This window comes from Oryx dammah, unplaced genomic scaffold (genome assembly GCF_014754425.2).
Source record: "Oryx dammah isolate SB20612 unplaced genomic scaffold, SCBI_Odam_1.1 HiC_scaffold_26, whole genome shotgun sequence".
NCBI lineage: Eukaryota > Metazoa > Chordata > Mammalia > Artiodactyla > Bovidae > Oryx > Oryx dammah.
The window spans coordinates 21,865,944-21,884,318 of record NW_024070210.1 but is presented as its reverse complement, the minus strand read 5'-3'; the positions used below and the strand labels follow the sequence as shown (position 1 = coordinate 21,884,318).

The following is an 18,375-nucleotide window of genomic DNA, read 5'->3' as shown; positions in this document are numbered from 1 at the left end:
CATGTGGCAAAACATCCCAAAGGTATAAAACAATGAATATACAGTGAAATCTCCTGCTCCTGTTCACCTCAAGGTCCCCTCCTCAGAGGTATCCCTGGATGTAACAATCTCTTACACATTCTTCCAATATCTCCTTTTTAGGTCTCTGTATCCTGGAAATTTTCAGATTCTTCAGGCAATGGACCATCTGCAATTGTTTGGATGCATATGTATATATGTAATATGTGCCAGGGGACCCAGTGATAATGAAGAAAATTGCATCTCAGTTCATTGCCAATAATTCTTGCTGGAGCACAGAATGGTTTTAAAAAATTAAAATAAGTAAACAGAATAATAAGATGCTAGCACTAGAAAGGACCTGCTGAGTCTTATTGTACCAAACCCCTCATTTTAAACATGAGAAAGAAATTCGGATAAGTTCGGACTTTTTCAGGATCACTAAGCTGGCTTATGGCACAACTAGGACTAAAACCCCAGCTCCTCACCTCCTAATCATTCCAAGTGTCCAAGAACATACTAGATGCTCTGTCTGTAGGTAAAGGCCTTTGGAAAGATAAGTGATGAAATGGAAAGAAAGGCAAATGCTTGGACATGGGTTTAGAAATTTCCTTTGGACACAAATACAGTGAAAGAAATCAGTAATTAATTCCAGGAAAGATCTGAAGTTGAAGACCTGAAAAATAGCATGTGTGTGCACACACACACGCAGAGGCATTGGCAGCAGACAGAAGATGAACACTTATAAAGTCTATTGTCTTTCTCTCCTGCCAAACCCAGCAGAGACTGTGAGAAGTGGCATGACCCTCTGCTCTGCTGAAGAATCTACACCCCTTGGATCCACTGTTGCGGGGCTGGAGGCAGAGGCAGGCATTTTTGGTTGGGCAGGAGGCAAAAATCACTTCAGACTGGAGTAAGAGGACAATCTGTGCAGGAACCTGGGGTCAGGGATACCAAGTGAGAGAGGAAGCTGGGCCTGGCCAGGCCATCATGGAGCCCTGCCTCCACTGGCTCCATGAGTACTGGCAGCCCCAACGGTTTATACCACCTACCAGGCCGAAACACCCTAAGATTTATGTACTGAGAAAATAGCATCATAAGTTTAAAAAATTCTCTCTGCTTTGACATCAGCTCCAGACACTGTGAACAATTTCAGTGTCCAAGCCAGATTGATGGGCCCTTTGATGGCTTCAGAGGGTGGCTTCAGTGAGCGGGGACATGTATGACTGTAAACATTGGCTGTAAAAACCCTCAATTGCTTTGAAATGGTAAATCTGCAGGCAATGTGGATCTGATGTCATATGCCTCCTGCATTAACAGCTTTTTCTTCCTGCTCAATTATTTTGGCTGGTAAGGGAGTGGAAATTACACTTCAAAATATATCGACGGGTATTTTCAGCCTGCTGAAAGCTTCAAAATATATACCAATCCTGGGAACATTCCCTTAATTTCCACTTCCTAGTTCTCAAGGAAAATGGAGGTTTCAATTATAGGCACCATTAGATGGAAGGAAATGCGGGCCTAAGGCCTCTTTTCAATTCAGATGCTCTCTGGTCTTATCACTGACCTGTTTTTGAGCCAAATTTTGTTCCAGACCTAGGTGGAAAGGTCTGTCCTAACATGTACCAAATGATGAGGTCCTTGATAAAAAGATGAGTATTTCTAAGAACCTGGGTCCAGAGTCTTGAAACAGGGCATCTGACAGGGGAAAAAGCTAATTCTGTCTCTTTGTCTTCACACAAGGGATCCAGAGGTCCTGATTTCTGGTGCACGCGCCATCGCCCCCGTTCCTAGGTGCTGGGTACAGGTGGCCTCCCAGCTGTTTCTGCGCCAGTTGTGTTATGGTTTTCTCTGCCTAACTGACCTCTTCCACTCTTCTCCTGAGCACCAGACCTGGATTTAAAACTCCCTTCCCTGGGTGGATCACAGAGAACTCAAGTTCAGTAGAACACGTCTCCTAAATCTGCTTCTCCTCCTGTGCTCTCTATTTCAGTTAGTGGTTACCTTAAACCAAAGCACTTGTCTCCTCCCAAGAAATGGACATGTTATCCTCAAATCGTTTCTCTCACCTCCGCCTCTAACTGGTCACCAAATCCTTTGAGTCTACCCTTCTCCTCTTCTGCTCCAGCGTTTCTGCCCTAACCCAGGCCCACAGCGTTGCTTGCTTGGATTATTGCAGTGTCATTGTGATCCCCTGCCACTGATCTTCAGCCTCGTCACTAAAACTAATAACTGATCATGTCATTCCCTATGAAAAAATCTTGGGTGGTTCTTCATGGCTCTCCAGAATAAGTCCAAACTACTTACAAAAGCACACAAGACGCCTGTTAACTGGCCCATCTCTAACCTGGTTACCATCACCACCCTCTCCCCCATACACACTAAATGACCGACCACTATCTTCTCCACCTGCTTACCCTTTAAAAGACTCAGCTTACAGATGACTTCTTCCATATGATGAAGGCCCCTTTGTGCTTGTATAGAGTCTATTATACCATGTGGTGACCATTTGTGCCTATTGCCATATTATCGGTGACTGGGCTTCTCAGGAGCTGGAATCAGCTTTTGTTCATGCTTGTATTCCTGGAACCTAGAAGTGCTTGGCATGGTAGGTGTTCAAGAAGGAAAGGGAAGGGACATCCCTGGTGATGCAGTGGCTAAAAAGACTCCATACTCCCAATGCAGGAGGCCTGGGTTCGATTCCCGGTCGGGAAACTAGATCCCACATGTTGCAACTAAGAATACGTATGCCACAACTAAAGTCCTGGCACAGCCAAACAAATAAATACCATTTTTAAATTGAAAAAAAAAAAGAAAGAAAGAAAGACTGGAAATACCACCCTAGTGGGCAAACAGGCATTGGCTTACTATTATCTCCAACACCACAGTTCAAAAGCATCAATTCTTCAGTGCTCAGCTTTCTTCACAGTCCAACGCTCACATCCATACATGACCGCTGGAAAAACCATAGCCTTGACTAGATGGACCTTTAGAGTGGTCTAGGTGACATTTTAATAGGACAGAATGAGGAGTAGCAGCAGATTGCCACCCTAGATATTTATTCATTCACTTACTCATTGCACAGATACTTAGTGAGAGCTGCCACAATGCCCAACGCTGTGCTAGACACTGGAGATGCACAAAAGAAGACTGCCAGGCCCTGCTCAGAGGAACGCTCATTCAAAGGCAAGAGACAGGCATGTAACAGGCAGTGGCCTGACATTTGGGGCCATCTAGTCCTCTCTGAGGACCTGTGCCGCTCAGATCCTCAGAGGCTGAGGCGGAGGGGACAGGGCAAAGGAGACAGGCAGTGAGATGGGGAGGTCACGGAGGGCTTACAAAGGGCTTTGCCTCCGGAACCAATCTTGCTGACTAGCTGGCTTTATTTATGCACTTCTCCTTTGAAGGAATTCCTTGCTGTTAAGAAAAAGCATTTGACACATTTCTAATTAGCCCTCAGACTCTGCAGTCCTATTATTCCCAAATGCAGCAGCTGGGTCAGCTCATGATCAGTAATAATGTTCGTAGTTCCTGCAGTTCTTCCCCAAAATCAAGGTCATTCCTCCTCTGACTTCTGGTGGGACCAGAGAGGATTTTCTCACCCCATCATCTGGTGCAGCGGGGCTTAGTGCCTGGCCCTGTGGTTGGGGGGCAGACAGCTGCTGCTGCAGAAGCCCTGTGAGGAAGCCTGGGTTACTCACTACACCAGCCCACACTGACCCAGGTGGCTCATGCCCTTTCTCTGGGCTCTAGTCCTGCACAGTCTCTCAGGCCCTTGATTTAACAGAGAAGCACTGAGTACCCTCCTCCCCATCTTCTTCCCCCCTTTCTTCCAACAACAAATACTCAACAAACATGCACTGTATACCAACAACAGGGGAGACAGGTGAACAAAACATACAAGAACCCCTGCCCTCAGGGAGCTTACACTCCAGTGGCAGAAACTGATATAAAAAGCCATGTTCTCAGTCAAATAGAATGTGCTGTGTGCTCAGTCATGTCCAACTCTTTGCGACCCCATGGACTGAAGTCCACCAGGCTCCCCTGTCCATGGAATTCTCCAGGCAAGAATACTGGAGTGGGTTGCCATTTCCTTCTCCAGTCAAATAGAATGGTCACCGATAAAGAACTCTTCGAGAACATCCTTGGTGGTCAGTGGTTGAGGGTCCATCTGTCAAACCAGGGGACACAGGTTTGATCCCTGGTCCGGGAAGATTCTACATTCTGCAGAGCATCTAGGCCCATGAGCTGCAACTACTGAAGCCGGCACACCTAGAACCCATGCTCCACAACGAGAGGGGCCACCACAGTGAGAAGCGCATGCACCAAAACTAAAGCGTGGCCTCCGCTCCCTGCAACTAGAGAAAGCCCTGTGAAGCAGGGAAGACCCCATGCAGCCCAAACTAAAAAAATAAAAATAATTAAGAAAAACACTTCTAGTTCCTTCAAAGAGCCAGGTCCCCTCCTTGATCTATAATGGCTTGTAGAAACCTAACTTATAAATAACCTTTCCTCGGACAAGCTGGTATGTTAAGTGGGGACAGCAGGCAGTAGGTACCATCTGTGCCGCCTGATGGCTGAGTGACCTCTACCGGCCTCAGTTTCTCCATCTGTGAGATGGAGAGTGTCGCGCCTTCCTCACAGGGTCATCGAGAGCATTCTGAGATCGTGTTATCAGCACAGTGCCTGTTTCAGGGTAACATGCCTTCTGTTCACCATCCCTGCCTCCTCCTTCCTGCTTAGAGCAGACATGGGAGTCTAGTCAGTTCCCCGATTCACCCACCTCCTGGGCCCCTGCTGCAGCTGCAGGCAGGGCAAGAGGCTTCTGAGGTGACCCAGCATCTCTAGGGTAATGGCTGGGCTGGCAAGAATGGATGCCAATGGCTGTGCTGGCAAGAATGGACGCCTGCAGAGGCTGGGGCCCCACGCTGCCTCTCCCCTCCCCTCTGCCAGCAGAGGGCCTGGAAGAGGCAGCCACGTACCTATGGGGCAGGACAGTCATCCTTGTTGGGCCTTGAAGAGGCCTGCCTGGGATCTGTTCTTTGCAGCCCTGGTGAGCAGTCCCCTACATGTGCCTGGCAGGCCCTTCCGGAGTCTCCTCACCCCGGCAGTCAGCAGCAGGGCCTGTGAGGATGGGCCTTTGGAGGACCAGTGGTTCCCAAGCACTGGGTGTTACTTGCTTCATCTCATCCGACCTTTTCCAACAATGCTACAAGTTAAGGGCTGTCGCTGCCCCATTTTCCAGTTGAGGAAACCATGGCTAAGAGAAGGAGGAAGAATTTGCCCAAACCACTCTCACATGTGACGGGACCAGTGCTTAAATTCATGTTGTCGAACTCCAGAGCTAGGGCCTCACACTGACCTATATCCTTTCTGCCCTCTGTTACCGTCCGCCCCCCAACTTCGCCACCCCCGCCACCTCAAATCCATGCATCAAATTCACAGGGGCAGACAGTTCCCTGGGACCTCTTGGAATGCCAGGAGCATGCGGCACTTTGCCCAGCTTACATGAGTACTGGCTTCAGCACTTTTAAAGAGGAGGGGACTGTGTCCAAGAGGAATGTCACAAGAGAAACAATGCCCAAGGAACTGCAAGTCCAAAATGGCACAGCTGGAGTCCAGAATGGATGACCTGGAGGTCATCTCTTTACATCCCTTCTTTTCCAGAAAAGAAAATGGAGGCCCAGAGCGGGAAGTGAGGTCGCTGCACATAGAACTTCTGACCACCCTGCAGACTGCCCAGTGGCCTCAGAAGCCGGGCACTGGTGCCCAGACACTCGTATGGAAAATGGGACTGAACCCAGCCCCTCCGCCCACCTGTTGTGTGACTCTCTGCAGTTGAGAGCTTCCCTGAGCCACCTGCAAGTTTCAGGGCCTTTAGAGATAATTCGTGTGAGATCCCGGCCCGACAGCTGGCACCTGCTAGGAACTCAGCGAACTATAGCTATTATTATAACCGTTGTTGGTTTCAAAGTTCACTGCTGCCGCTGCTGCTGCTACTGCTAGGCACCAAGAAGTCTCTTAGGTGTTGCTTTGCTTCTACAGTTCTGCTGGAGTCATTCCTAGCTAGGCCCAGAGAGGGAACGATGCTCCCGGTCACCTCTGAACACTGAAATCCATCTCAGGGAGGGCTGAGCTTCAGTTCTGCATCTATTTGGGATTAGAATCTGGAAGAATGACCATGCGCTGTAGCCACGGTGGCAGCTGCGCGTTCCCAACTCTTCCAGTGTGCCTCTGACTAACAACTCATCACTCAACCTCTGTCTATATCAAATTTCTGGGGGTCAAATGAGCGTGAAATCACTTGCCCCCTTAGCCCCACCCCCCGCCCCATGGGGCGTGTCGGGGGCTTGTTTTTGAAGGGGGGCTGCCTGTGAAGTCTAACCCCCCGCCGCGCGGCTACACTCCTGTGGTTTTTTTTTTTTTTTTCTTTTTTGGTGAGGAGTGAGTGGGGACCAACCTAGACAGCATATTAAAAGCAGAGACATTACTTTGCCAACAAAGGTCTGTCTCGTCAAGGCTATGGTTTTCCCAGTAGTCATGTATGGATGTGAGAGTAGGACTACAAAGAAAGGTAAGCGCCGAACAATTAATGTTTTTGAACTGTGGTGTTGGAGAAGACTCTTGAGAGTCCCTTGGACTGCAAGGAGATCCAACCAGTCCATCCTAAAGGAAATCAGTCCTGAATATTCATTGGAAGGACTGATGTTGAAGCTGAAACTCCAATACTTTGGCTACCTGATGCAAAGAGCTGACTCATTTGAAAAGACCCTGATGCTGGGAAAGATTGAAGGCGGGAGGAGAAGGGGACAACAGAGGAAGAGATGGTTGGATGGCATCACTGACTCAATGGGCATGAGTTTGAGTAAGCTCCGGGAGTTGGTGATGGACAGGGAGGCCTGGCGTGCTGCAGTCCATGGGGTCTCAAAGAGTCAAATATGACTGAGCAACTGAACTGAACTGAACTGAGTGGGGAAGTTTGTCTTCGGGACAGAGTTAACAGGCAGTGACAATTTGGGGCAGATGTATGGCATCCTCCCCACTGAGCCCTGGGAAATAAAGGGTGAGACTCGCAGAAATCCTGACAAATTCCAGATCCTCCTTCCCTCCCTCTCCTCATGGAGCCTTCCTTCTGGAGCCATCAGAAACCCATCAGCCTGATTTCGGTTTGGCCTGATCCAGCTTCATCCCCCATGCTGAAGGGATGTCTTTGGATTCCACATCCTCTTACCCGGTTCTTCATGACCAAAGGCAACTAGACATGCAAAGACCAGGCTGATGGAGGGAGCAGCCTATAGCAACAGAGGGCCATTTTCCGAGTCTTCCCATCTGGCTGACCTGAGAGCCTGTATGGAGGTGGGGACACCAGGATAGCAGTTCCCTTACATTTTCTCGTTGTCTGGAGATGCCTGTGGGGCCTGATTCCTAAGGAGCAAGGTCTCCCTGGCTTCCCAGACAGAACATGACCCCTGGATCTGCCCCATGATTCCTGCAGAAACCAGAGAGCGGCTGGACAGTGGTTTTCTTGGTCTGTGGAAACGAATCCTGGTCCCTGCTGCAGTCTAATTAAACTCTCCAGGCAAGGCAGACAGGGGACAGCAAGGCTGGCAGGAATCCCTACACCTTCTTCTATTGCTCCTGTTACCATCTCCTCCTGCCTCAGATTCCCTGCTACTCTTACAGAACTCTTGGTGAGATCCTTTTTTGTCCATGACCCTTCTTAGGGTCACATTCTTGCGAGGGTCATTTTTGGATTTGTCCTTGAGGTGAGACTTCAGAGTGAGGAAAGGATATTGCAGTTATAACGATGACTTTTCTGCAGCCAGAGAACCCACTCAGGTTTTCTTCCTTCAATTTACTTCACTCCAATGGAAATGTATGGAGCTTCTACTACATGCACATTTCAGTCCTGCTGCTGGAGAAACAGGGAAGGAGGGGTGCTGATGGAGGTGGTAGGATAAAGCATGAGCTGTGACCTCACCATCTGCCAGCTTCATTTAGAGGTCAGGACCCGAGGTGGTCTTTCATACCAGCCAGTGTCCAGGAGCACCAGGAGGACACAAACTCCTTGACAACCCTGCCTCTCACATGCAAGGGCCTCCTGGGTCCAGACTGCCTCAGCCTGGCCAACCTCAACTCCCACTGAGAACTTTCCAGATCCTGGTACTCAGCACCACCAGGTACCTCTCTTCTTTGAAAATATCAAGTACTTTCATCCTCTGGACCTTTGCTCAGGCTGTTCATGGAGCTCACACCCTGCCCTGTCCTCCCCTTTCCTGCCTCTTAAGACTTTATTCGAAGAATTTATCCACTCTCTTTGAAAAGCCTTTCCTTAAGGCTGCCTTGCGGTACAGTATTTCTTCCTCTGTGACCTCTGCTTGGTTAGTTAATTTAATATCTATTTAATATCTAATATCTATTCCCTGAGTGTCTGTTTCATGCCTGATCCTGCGCTGGTCTTCTGGAACTAACTTAGCCCACCTTGCTTTCTGCTTGGAAGTGAGAGTAGTTCACATAGAGCCGGGGCATAATCTCACTGGTTTCTGTGTCCGTGTTTTGAACTTTGCTTTAAGTGTCAGACAGAGAGGTAGTTTCTAGACTGGGCTCTGCCACTAATTAGTCGTGTGGCCTCAGGCGAATCTTCCAGCCTCTCTGGCCTCCTCCCTTCCTGATGAAACGGTGACGACGATACCCCAGAGTTGTCCAGCAGACAACGAGGCGGGGTGGAGGGAAGCATCGTGAACGCTGGGAGCCCCAGGCCAACGGAAGAGGTGAGGTGGTTGTACCCACAATCTCCTTTCACTGGCTGCGAAGCCGCGTCTCTTCCCTTCGCTCTCTTCGAATGTCAAGTGCACCGGCTTCCAATCCCTCCTCGGGGCGGGCCCTCTGGCGGCTCGGCATCCTAGGCTGCGGAGGATCCCGGTGCAAACTCCAGACTCTCCTCGCACCCAGCTGCCCCTTCCCAAGGACTCGCCGAACACACCTTAAACCCTGTTCAGAGCGCAGCCCCAGAACTGCAGCTCCGCGGCGCGGGCCGCGGCCGGGGTCGCGCATCTCCAGCCGGTGACTCAGGGCCGCTCGGTCCGGGAGTGGGTGGAGGTAGGCGGGACAGACCCGGGCCGCGCGGGGGCAGGCGCCGGGAGCTCGGTCGCGGAGCAGTTGGAGTCGAGACTGGCTCTGGCCCGTCGCCATTCCGCCGCGGGCGTCTGCCTCGCCTGGCCTTCCTCTCGCGCCGCTTCGCAGCCGCTGCGCTCCTTTCCCGGGGCGCAGCGGCTCGGCAACCCGCCGGGGCTGGAGCGCTGGGCGGGCTCTGCGAGCGAATGAATGGGCGCCCGGGGGAGGCGCGCGCCTGGGGCTGAAGGGCATTAGGACCGTGAGGATCGCTCCGCGCTCCTGTCTCTCCCTATCACCCCCCCACCCCCCACCTCTCTCCTTTTTCTGCTCTGCAGGACCGAGCAGCCCCGCGCGAGCGAAAACAAACAGCTGGGGCTGAGAGTGGCCCCTGCCCCGGCCCCGAGAGCACGCCGGCCCGGGCCCCTACTCCGGGCGTCCGCCCGCCCACCATGAGGAAGATCCGCGCCAATGCCATCGCCATTCTGACCGTAGCCTGGATCCTGGGCACTTTCTACTACTTATGGCAGGACAACCGAGCCCACGCAGCATCCTCCGGCGGCCGGGGCGCAAAGAGGGCGGGCGGGAGGCCAGAGCAGCTCCGAGAGGACCGCACCATCCCGCTCATTGTGAGTACGCGCTGCGCGCGGGGTGGGCGGCCGGGGAGCCGCGGCGCGCGTCCTAGCCCCGCGCGGCTGCAGAGGGCGCGGGGCCGGGCCGGGGGCTGCGTGCCCGCCGCGCTCCTCCGGCTTTGTATACGTTGGAGCATTCCTGTCCGTTGTTATGGCAACCTCTGTCGGGCTAGCGGGGCCAGGGCGCAGGGATGGAGGGAGGGTGACAGCGGGTGGGGGCTGGGAGAAAGTACTGCAAGTTTGGTGGGCCCGGCGTGCGCACACGACTGGGAACGTGGCGGCGCTCTCGGCACTGCGCCGCGGGGCCCAGGGCGCAGGGGCCGGGAGTTGGGGGTTAGGGGTTACCCCCGCCTCATGCGTCCGCGAAGGCAGCTGGACCTTGCGCACGGCGAGCCGGCAGTGGGAACCTCACGCTGCTAAGCGCGTGGGTGGCCGTGCTCTCCCCCTCTCCAGCCTCTTGGGGGCAAAAGACGTGGGGTGAGGACGCTGGGTGAGGCACGGTCACTAGGGCCTGTGCTGGACTTCGAGCCCCCTTCTCAGACCCGGTCGACTTGAACCTGCTTGTGATGAGGACTCCCTACGGCTACCCCCAGGGTTCTCTGGATCGGGGAAAGGTCTCGTCCTGAAGGCGTCCCTCGCCCCAACACCAGTCCATCACCACGGGTGAACTAGCAGTGTCTGGCCCCGCGACGTCAGTGCGAACGGCGGGGCATGGCTGGGGAGTCGATGGAGGTGCAAGGGTGCCCTCCCGACGCTCTGGGGGCCTGGACTGGGGCGTGCCTGTCACCGCCTCCTCCTGGGCCCCGGGTGACAGCTGTGTGTGGCAGGGGCACCTGTTGAGACGGGAGGTTCCGGGACCCGCGAGAGGCGCGCTCGGGCGGGCCGCGTCCTTCCGATGGGGGCGGATGGTGGGCGAGACCCTTGGGCGACCCTCGGGTCTGGGCTAAGGGGCGGGGCCGCCTGGGGGAGCGGAGTGTGGGGCTGAGCGTGGCCATTCTGAAAGGCCTGGCCTTGAGGAGCCCCCCCTCCCCCCAGGGAGGCGCAGGGTCAGGAGGGCGAAGGCTTTTGTGGAGGAGAATCTGAGGTCTTCGTGCCAAGGCAGCCGAATCCCAGGAAAACGGAGTGTTGTCTGTAGGGAGGTTGTCGTTGTGTGGAAGGGCTCTCGTGTTCCCATCCTGTCCCAGATTCCGTGTCTTGTTACCTACCAGGAAAGAAGTAGCTATCCCCTGCAACAGAGCATTTCCAGGCTGTGCCTGAGGAGACCTTGGGGCCCCCGGGTTTTCCCCCAGCCCCACTCCCCCATCCCAGCTCCCCCTCTGGTGGAGCTCTCTGGGACTGCGCCCTGATTAGGTGAAACGCTCTGCTCTGGGCTGACGGTGCCTACCACTAGCACAACGTTTCCAAAGCACTTGTGGACGTTTGGACAGACAGGCTGATGAGGCAGAAAGCCTCCTGGGTCAAGATCCCGGAGAGTTGGGATCTGGGTGGACAGATAGATCAGAGTCAGAACTGGGCAAACCAGGAGCGGCCCCTGACTGACCCTGGGGGAGCTTCCACAGCAAGGACTCATCCAAGCTGCTGCGTTCCTGCTCTCCAAGAGGGCCAGCTCTGGTCCAGAGTAGGCGGGCCTGGAGTGGCAGGGGAGACGCAGACTGCCCAGATGTTCTGTCCTTCTCTGTGGTGACGTGATGGGAGGAGGGTCTGAGCTCAAGGAAGAGAGGGAGGGGATGAGGGGGAATGGAAGGGAAGAGCACAGAGAAGCTAACTGCTGCTCAGAGCTCCAGGCTGGTCTCATCACAGGTGCCTGTGCTTCAAAATCCGGGCCAGGCCACTCAGACTGAGAGCCCCCGAGGGTGCCGGGGGCTTGGGGGGCACTGCTGAATGTGGGTGGCACTCATTTTGAGGGGGTAGAAATTGGACGTCATGGGGGCTGCAGTGAACGTCCTCTCCTTGTTCCCTTGTGGTCGGACTTGCGGCAGATTAGAAGAGGGCTGTGAACTGGAAGCCGGGTTTCAAGTATGAAGAAGAATCGGGGAGCCAGGAACAGAGGTGCAGGAAGAGAGGGAGAGTGGAAGTTCCTGGCAGTGAGCAGCAGAGCCTTCTCCGGCCACTCCAGGCATAGCCCGCTCCCTCACTGTTCTTAGGCTTTAAGCCCAGGATGTCTGTTCCCTGGGCGTTGATCCCCAGTCACACCCTGCCTTTGACACAGCCTTGCATTCCCATCTTCTGGGGTATTTCACTTCATTGGGATTCTCAGCTATCGGCCTGTCTCTTCATTGAGTGGCAGCTATCACTCAGGGACTGTGCAGGAAGCTTCATGCAACCCCACTTTGATGAGCACAGCAAGACTTAAGAAGTACTGTTAAATGAGTGAAGAAGGATTTCTGCTCATCTCTGGGAGCCATCAATGATCCAAGTGTCATATCCCACTAATACTTTATTCCAGCTCCAGCCTGACTCTTAACTAGAGAGCTAGGGGAATGTATGTTCAGCTTCTCCAGGAGATAAACCCTTTGTTTAGCTTAAAAGGGGCAGGTGCAGCTGAAGATTTGCTTTCTGTCTGAAATCCGTGGTTAACCTCTCACTGGTCTTCTTGCCATTTCAAAACATGCCCCTGTCTAGTTGGGCCAGAACGTGCCGCACGTGGATTTTCAGATTATTAGGGAATGATGCAGCCAGCTCTGCTGACAGAGGCTAAGAAAATTCAGACAGGCGTCATCATCCCTCCCCTGGGGGATCAGAGAGCTGAGCTGAGAAAGGGAGGGTCTGCATAACAGCCTGGGCCAGGAGGCAGCTCTGGCTTCACAGTGTCTGGGTGATCCGAAGCCAGCCAAGTTGCTTCTGGACCTTGGAGACACTTGTTTGGCATTGTGGGGTGTCGGCATGGCAACCAGATGGCCCAGATTTCTCGGGGAGGTCCTGATTTTTAATATTCTGTCCTGCTGTCAGCCCATGTGTCATAAATTTTGATGTGCAAAACTAGTTATGGAATCTGTCAAACTAAAGAAAGAGAGATACTGACTTCATCAGTAAATGGCTGCTTGCGAGATGGCAGGGTCTGTGATTTTCTTCATGCTGTGCTTTATGGGCAAGGCAGTGGATTTGAGGATATCTACTTGAACCCACACTGATGCTCGCTAGCTCTGGACAGCAGCCAAAGCAGGAGGTGGAGCAGACACAGCTGGCCTTCAGTTTTCGGGCCTCACAGCCGGGAAGAACATTTGTGATTGGTTTGGTTTTCCATATGTGAAGTCTCTATTAGGCATGGAGAGGGGGGTGGGATACTAAGGTGTTACACGAATTTCACTTTACAGACATATTTTTAAAAGACTGTCCATTGTGGGTGTTTTTAGGATAGGTGTACTCCTTTGCAAGGTCTCCTATTTGAAACCATGGAAGTTTTAGGCAAGAGTGTTCCCAAGCTGGAGTTTTTTATCCTACCGGTGGGGTACTGCTCAGTGATCATGGACAAAAACTTGTATCTCTGGACCTTAGTTATTTTGTGTGTTAAATTTGAGTGAGGGAATTCCCAGTGGTTAAGATTTTGTGCTTTCCATACCAAGGGCATGGGTTTGATCCCTGGTCCAGGAACTAAGATCTCACAAGCCCTTCTATGTTTGGGATTTATTTAAATAAATAAATTTGGGTGAAATGATATATAATGTGTGTGGACCCTTGGGTACGTTGATGATAGTTTCATTTCTAGAAGCAGATAAATGGCTTTAAGGGAGTTCTTTTGAACAAAGTTGTAAGATTTATGGCTAACTGAGGGGCTACCCCTGTCCAGAGTAGTTCCCCTGGTAACCTTAGAGCCTGCACAGGGATCCCTGCTTACCTAGCAGAAGGGAATATAGATGATGACTTTTCCAGCACTGTTCTCTGAGAGCAGAGGCTTCAGTTCAGTCTGGATAGGTTTATATTTTATTTATAATGTGTGCATTTCAGAACTGTGGGAATTATGATTTGCCTAAATGACAGAAAATGATGTTATATTTAATTTGTGTAGGTACCACACAAGATAGAGGGTGGGGAGGGAGAATCCCCAATTCCTTTTGCCAAAATGTTTGAATTGAAAGGACCCAATTTCTTCTTATTGGACTCCCGGCCTGGATCATGTTGAGACCTGTCTGTAGGACCTGGGGACCACACTGAGGCCATAGGACTGGTAAGGGCCCTCACGGCCCAAGAGTCCCTTTCCTGGGAGACCCGAGTGCCGAAGACACAGGATCCGTTTTAGGGTTCTGGTCGTCCTCCTGCTGCTGTTGTAACAGCAGTTCCTGCACCAGCTGCTCTGAGGGTGTTGGGCCTGGCTTTCCTCTTTGGTGACTGTGTTTGTCATCTCTGTGGGCACAGGAAGCCCTGGGGTCTGGAAGTGCCATTGAAGTGGGCGTGCAAGGGCACTGATGGGCCTGGCTGGGCCCCAGGACTGTCTTGCTGTAATGGAAGAAACCCCCCTGGGCTCAGAGGGGAGCCTGGAGCCGAGCAGTTCATTACAGTTACAAGATTGCAGATCTATCCCTGTGCCTTCTTGAAGAGACCTGAAGCACCTCCCCCCAACCACGTGAACAGGAGGGGCAAAGACACAGTGAGGTTAAACAGACAGGAGACCCAAGGGTTTCGGGAAGGAGCAGGGGGCAGAGTTGTGAGACTCAGGTCAGTGATGAGTCCACGAGGGCGGAAGTTTGGTTCACTGAGCCAGACAGCGTGCTTGGTGCCGCCCCAGGCGGTGTGCAGCTTGCTTTGGAACCGGCCTCAGCTTCTCTTCCCTGAACTCTGTAGTCTTTGACCTATGCCCGTAGCCTCCGTAATCACTGCTGCCTCTGTGTTATGTTTCTGGTGGCGGCATTTGTGGGACACGTCAGTGCTGTGTTAGGTGTTTTCCAGGCCTGAACCTCCTAGAATCCCTTCAGTAACCTAACGAGGTCAGCGCCATTATCATGCCCAGTTAACATGAGTAAACTGAAGCTCAGACGGAGCCGGTGACTTGCCCGTGATCTAGCACCAAGTTAAGTGCTGGATCTGAAGGTGTGTCTGCCTCTGAAGCCCATGCTCTTGTCTTTTCTCTGAAGCATCCTCAGGGTAAGATCCAAGTCTGATACATTAGCATGTCTTTCCTGGAGAGCACCTAGGTCAGCACCTTGTTTTGCATTCACTCCATAAACATTTGTTGGGGGAAAAAATGCAAAAGCCATATAGAACAAAATGTTGGCAGGAGGAAAAGTAGGATTATGGATGATCTTCCTGTCCAACTTTTGGCTTTCTCCAGCATTTTCTGTAATAAACATCTATTAACATTATAATGATAAAGCCAATCAAGATAATTATTTTTAAAATATTCAAGGACTGAATAAAATCACTCTTGACTCCTTGATTAAAGTGTAAACTTCTTAACCACGTCTCATGCTTCTGAGTCCCACATCAATGCTTAGCACTGAGCCAACAGAAAAGGCTAGAGACTTATTTGAATTATTCTGTAGGCCTCCAAGGAATAGAACTGGGTTTAGTGGGTTCCCTGGTGGCTCAGACAGTAAAGAATCTGCCTGCAGTGCAGGAGGCCTGGGTTCAATCCCTGGGTCAGGAAAATCCTCTGGAGAAGGAAATGGCAGCCCACTCCAGTATTCTTACCTGGAGAATTCCATGGACAGAGGAGCCTGGTGGGCTACAGTCCATGGGGTTGCAAAGAGCTGGACATGACTGAGCAGCTAACACGCTAGTGGGTGAAAGTTGCAGAGAGAGCGAGATTTCTTTTTACCAGAAGGAACTTTCTTGTTGAGCTGACCGTCCCTGGAACAGTCTGAAAGCTGGCCAGGGTTTCTCTTCACGCTCCCTGTTGTCAGGTCAGTGCTTGCTTCCAGCAGCAGTTGGAGGAGGAGAAAAAGGCTCGTGGTCCTGACTGTCTCCAAAGGTGTCAGGCGGCTCTGTAACTGAGTTGGAAATAGGGCCCAATTATTATACCACCAGAGACCTGGCGCCCAGGGAAGCAGGGCTGGCCGAACCCCCAAGGCCAGGGAAGAGAGTGACAAAAAGAAAGCCATAACTGCCACTGTGCTGTCCCCTCCCTGTCCCTTTGGAGTTGCCAAGAAGGAAAGGAAAGGAGGCCGAGGCTGGTCAGAGGCAAGGCCACAGAGTCGGAAGTGCTGGTCTTCAGGATCTTTCCTGCTCCCCAGAACAAGGTCCGCAGAGGTTTTCCACCCACCTGAGGCCCCTTGAATCTGATCTTCGCATATACCACTTCTATTTCCCTCATCCCACCTGGGGAGAGTTTCCAGATGGCCTGGGCTGTCCCCTGGGGGCCCTGACCATTGCTTTCCAGGGTGGTGCCGGCTGGCAGTGCCCTGAGCTATGTTTATGGAGGAGGCCTGGCTCCCCTCACCATGAATTTCAGCCACACCCTTTGTCAGTATCTGGTTAGAGACAGGAAGGCCATGGGAGGACTTCTGTGAACATTTCAGAACACGCAGGCGTTGCAGACCGAGGACATCTGGGGACAGTTAGGGGATCATTATACTCTGTAGGCAAGATAAGGCTCAGGCCTTGTCTGGGGAGACACGGAGGCAAGTCTGCCTCAGGTATAGCCTTTCTGCTTTTCTGGACCCATTAGGAAGAGCTCCAGGTTTAGCTTAAAGGCACCAGTGCCACTTTCCTGCCAGTCCAGAAAGTGAGGTATGGCTCCATGAAGATCAGGGACAGCATCGTCTCAGAGCTCGGAGAGGAGGGGACATCTCTTAACATGCTCAGAATTGTGAGCCCTGCTGTTGTGGGATTTCCCCCGGGCCGTAGCTGGGTCAGGTCCAGGCAGAACAGGATGGCCCAGGATGGAAGCAGATGTTGGCTGCCAGGGATGAGAGGGTGAGGGGATGGAGAGAAGATGCAGAATAAAGGACAGATGACCTTCTCTCCTAGGCTCAGCTCTGCTCCCAGGGGGCTGTGTGTCCTTAGGTGAGTCACTTCCAATCTCTGGGCCCTTAGTTTCCTCATCTGTCAGATGAGACTTGGACTACGGGATCTCTGAGGTCGCTCTCAGCTCAAACCATCTTTGACCCTGTTGATCGTTCCTGCCAGAGTGAGATGGCCCCAAGCCAGGACTCATGATCTGATGGTGCTGGCATTAAAAAGAATAAGACCAGGGGGTGAGGCATACAAAAACCAGGCCACTTGTGTTCAGAAGAGCGTGAAACCAGTTCTCACAAGGAATAAACTGGACCAAACTCATCGTGTTCTCTTCTCTCAAAACACTGATGGGATGGCGCAGCTTGCCTTCTGCGAAGGAGAAGCCTGTGTTATTCATGTGTGTTTCTGGGAGGCACACAGACACGTCTGTAGGAGGACTTCAGACTCTCAACAATGCGTAATGAGGCTGCAAAGACCCCTGAGCGAAGAATTCATAGCTTCAAGCTCTTGGACTTTATTCAGAAGACAGGCTTGGAATTTGGCCACAGCCTTAGAAACCCAGATTGTTTGTAAAAATCAGTTTAAGGAGTTCAGAAGGTGGTCTGTCTCTTGGTAACCTTCAGCTTTTCATAGGTTACCTATACAGCAGATTAGAGCAAGCAAGCTGGGGCCTTGTTAGGAGCTGCTGATACACTGAGAAGTGACAGTTGACAGCAAAGGACCAACCAGCTGTGTGAAGATGAAGCCATCCCCTTCCGCCTTCTGACCAGGTTCACATTGGTCAGAAACGCTGCAGGCATCGTTTATTCCTTCACTGGACAATTATTTACTGGGCACGTACTGTGTGCCAGGACGGTTACAGGCTCTGGGAAAAGCAAAACAGGCAAGGTCCCTCCTCTAAAGGAGCTTACACCCTAGTGGAGGAGACAGACCATAAACAGATAAATATACTATGTGTTAAAGAAAGAAAAGAAAGTGAAGTCACTCAGTCATGTCTGACTCTTTGCGACCCCATGAACAGTAGCATGCACCGGCCTCCTCCGTCCATGGGATTTTCTAGGCAAGAGTACTGGAGTGGGTTGGGTTGCCATTTCCTTCTCCAGGGAATCTTCCCGACCCAGGTCTCCCGCATTGTAGACAGACGCTTTACTATCTGAGCCACCAGGGAAGTCCTTACTATGTGTTAGGTGATGGGAAATACTGTAACAAAATAAAGCGGCAAAGGGGATGGAAAGATAAGAGAACGATGGCCAGGAAGGGCCTGCTGGATAAGATGGTGTTTGAGCTATAGCTACAGCATGAATGGAAAGAGTAAGCCAGGCAGACATCTCAGGAGTGAGTGTTCCAGACAGCCAAAGCCCAGGGCAGTATGTCTGCAGGGTAAGCGAGGGGGAAAGTGGCCCAAGGTGAAAGTCCAGCTCATTAAGCCCTCTAGACCATGGCAAAGATGGGCTCGGAAACATGACCCTGAGTCATCAGGAAGTGATCAATTACATTCAGTGTACCGGCTTGGGATGTCAGGGAGCTTATGTCATTCAGTTCAGAAAAATTTCCAGCAGTGTGGTCAAATATATTAGTAAGTGTTAGTTCTTAAAGAGATAAACCTAGGTTTTTTGAAAGATGTGCTGTGGCTGGAACACTTCGTTTCTCTACAATGTGAGATCAGTGAGGTACTTGTGTGTCCTGAGTGTGTGTGTGTGTGTGTGTGGGCGTATGTGTGCGTGGTGAGGCTGGTTGGGGGGAA

At 51.9% G+C, this 18,375-nt stretch overlaps 1 protein-coding gene across 3 annotated transcripts in view; it reads left to right on the top strand.

Moving 5' to 3' along the window:
* The first annotated feature begins 8,749 nt into the window (after positions 1–8,749).
* The window catches only part of GALNT16 (polypeptide N-acetylgalactosaminyltransferase 16), a 107,402-nt gene continuing 97,776 nt past the window's right edge, over positions 8,750–18,375 (top strand). For 2 of the 3 annotated variants that reach the window (XM_040226208.1, XM_040226206.1), the window contains exon 1: positions 9,121–9,737. In XM_040226208.1, coding sequence (XP_040082142.1) covers positions 9,561–9,737 — 177 coding nt within the window. In that variant the 5' untranslated portion in view covers positions 9,121–9,560. Of the gene's footprint in view, positions 9,097–9,120; positions 9,738–18,375 lie in introns of those variants that run through there. The other variant, XM_040226207.1, reaches the window with a different exon arrangement.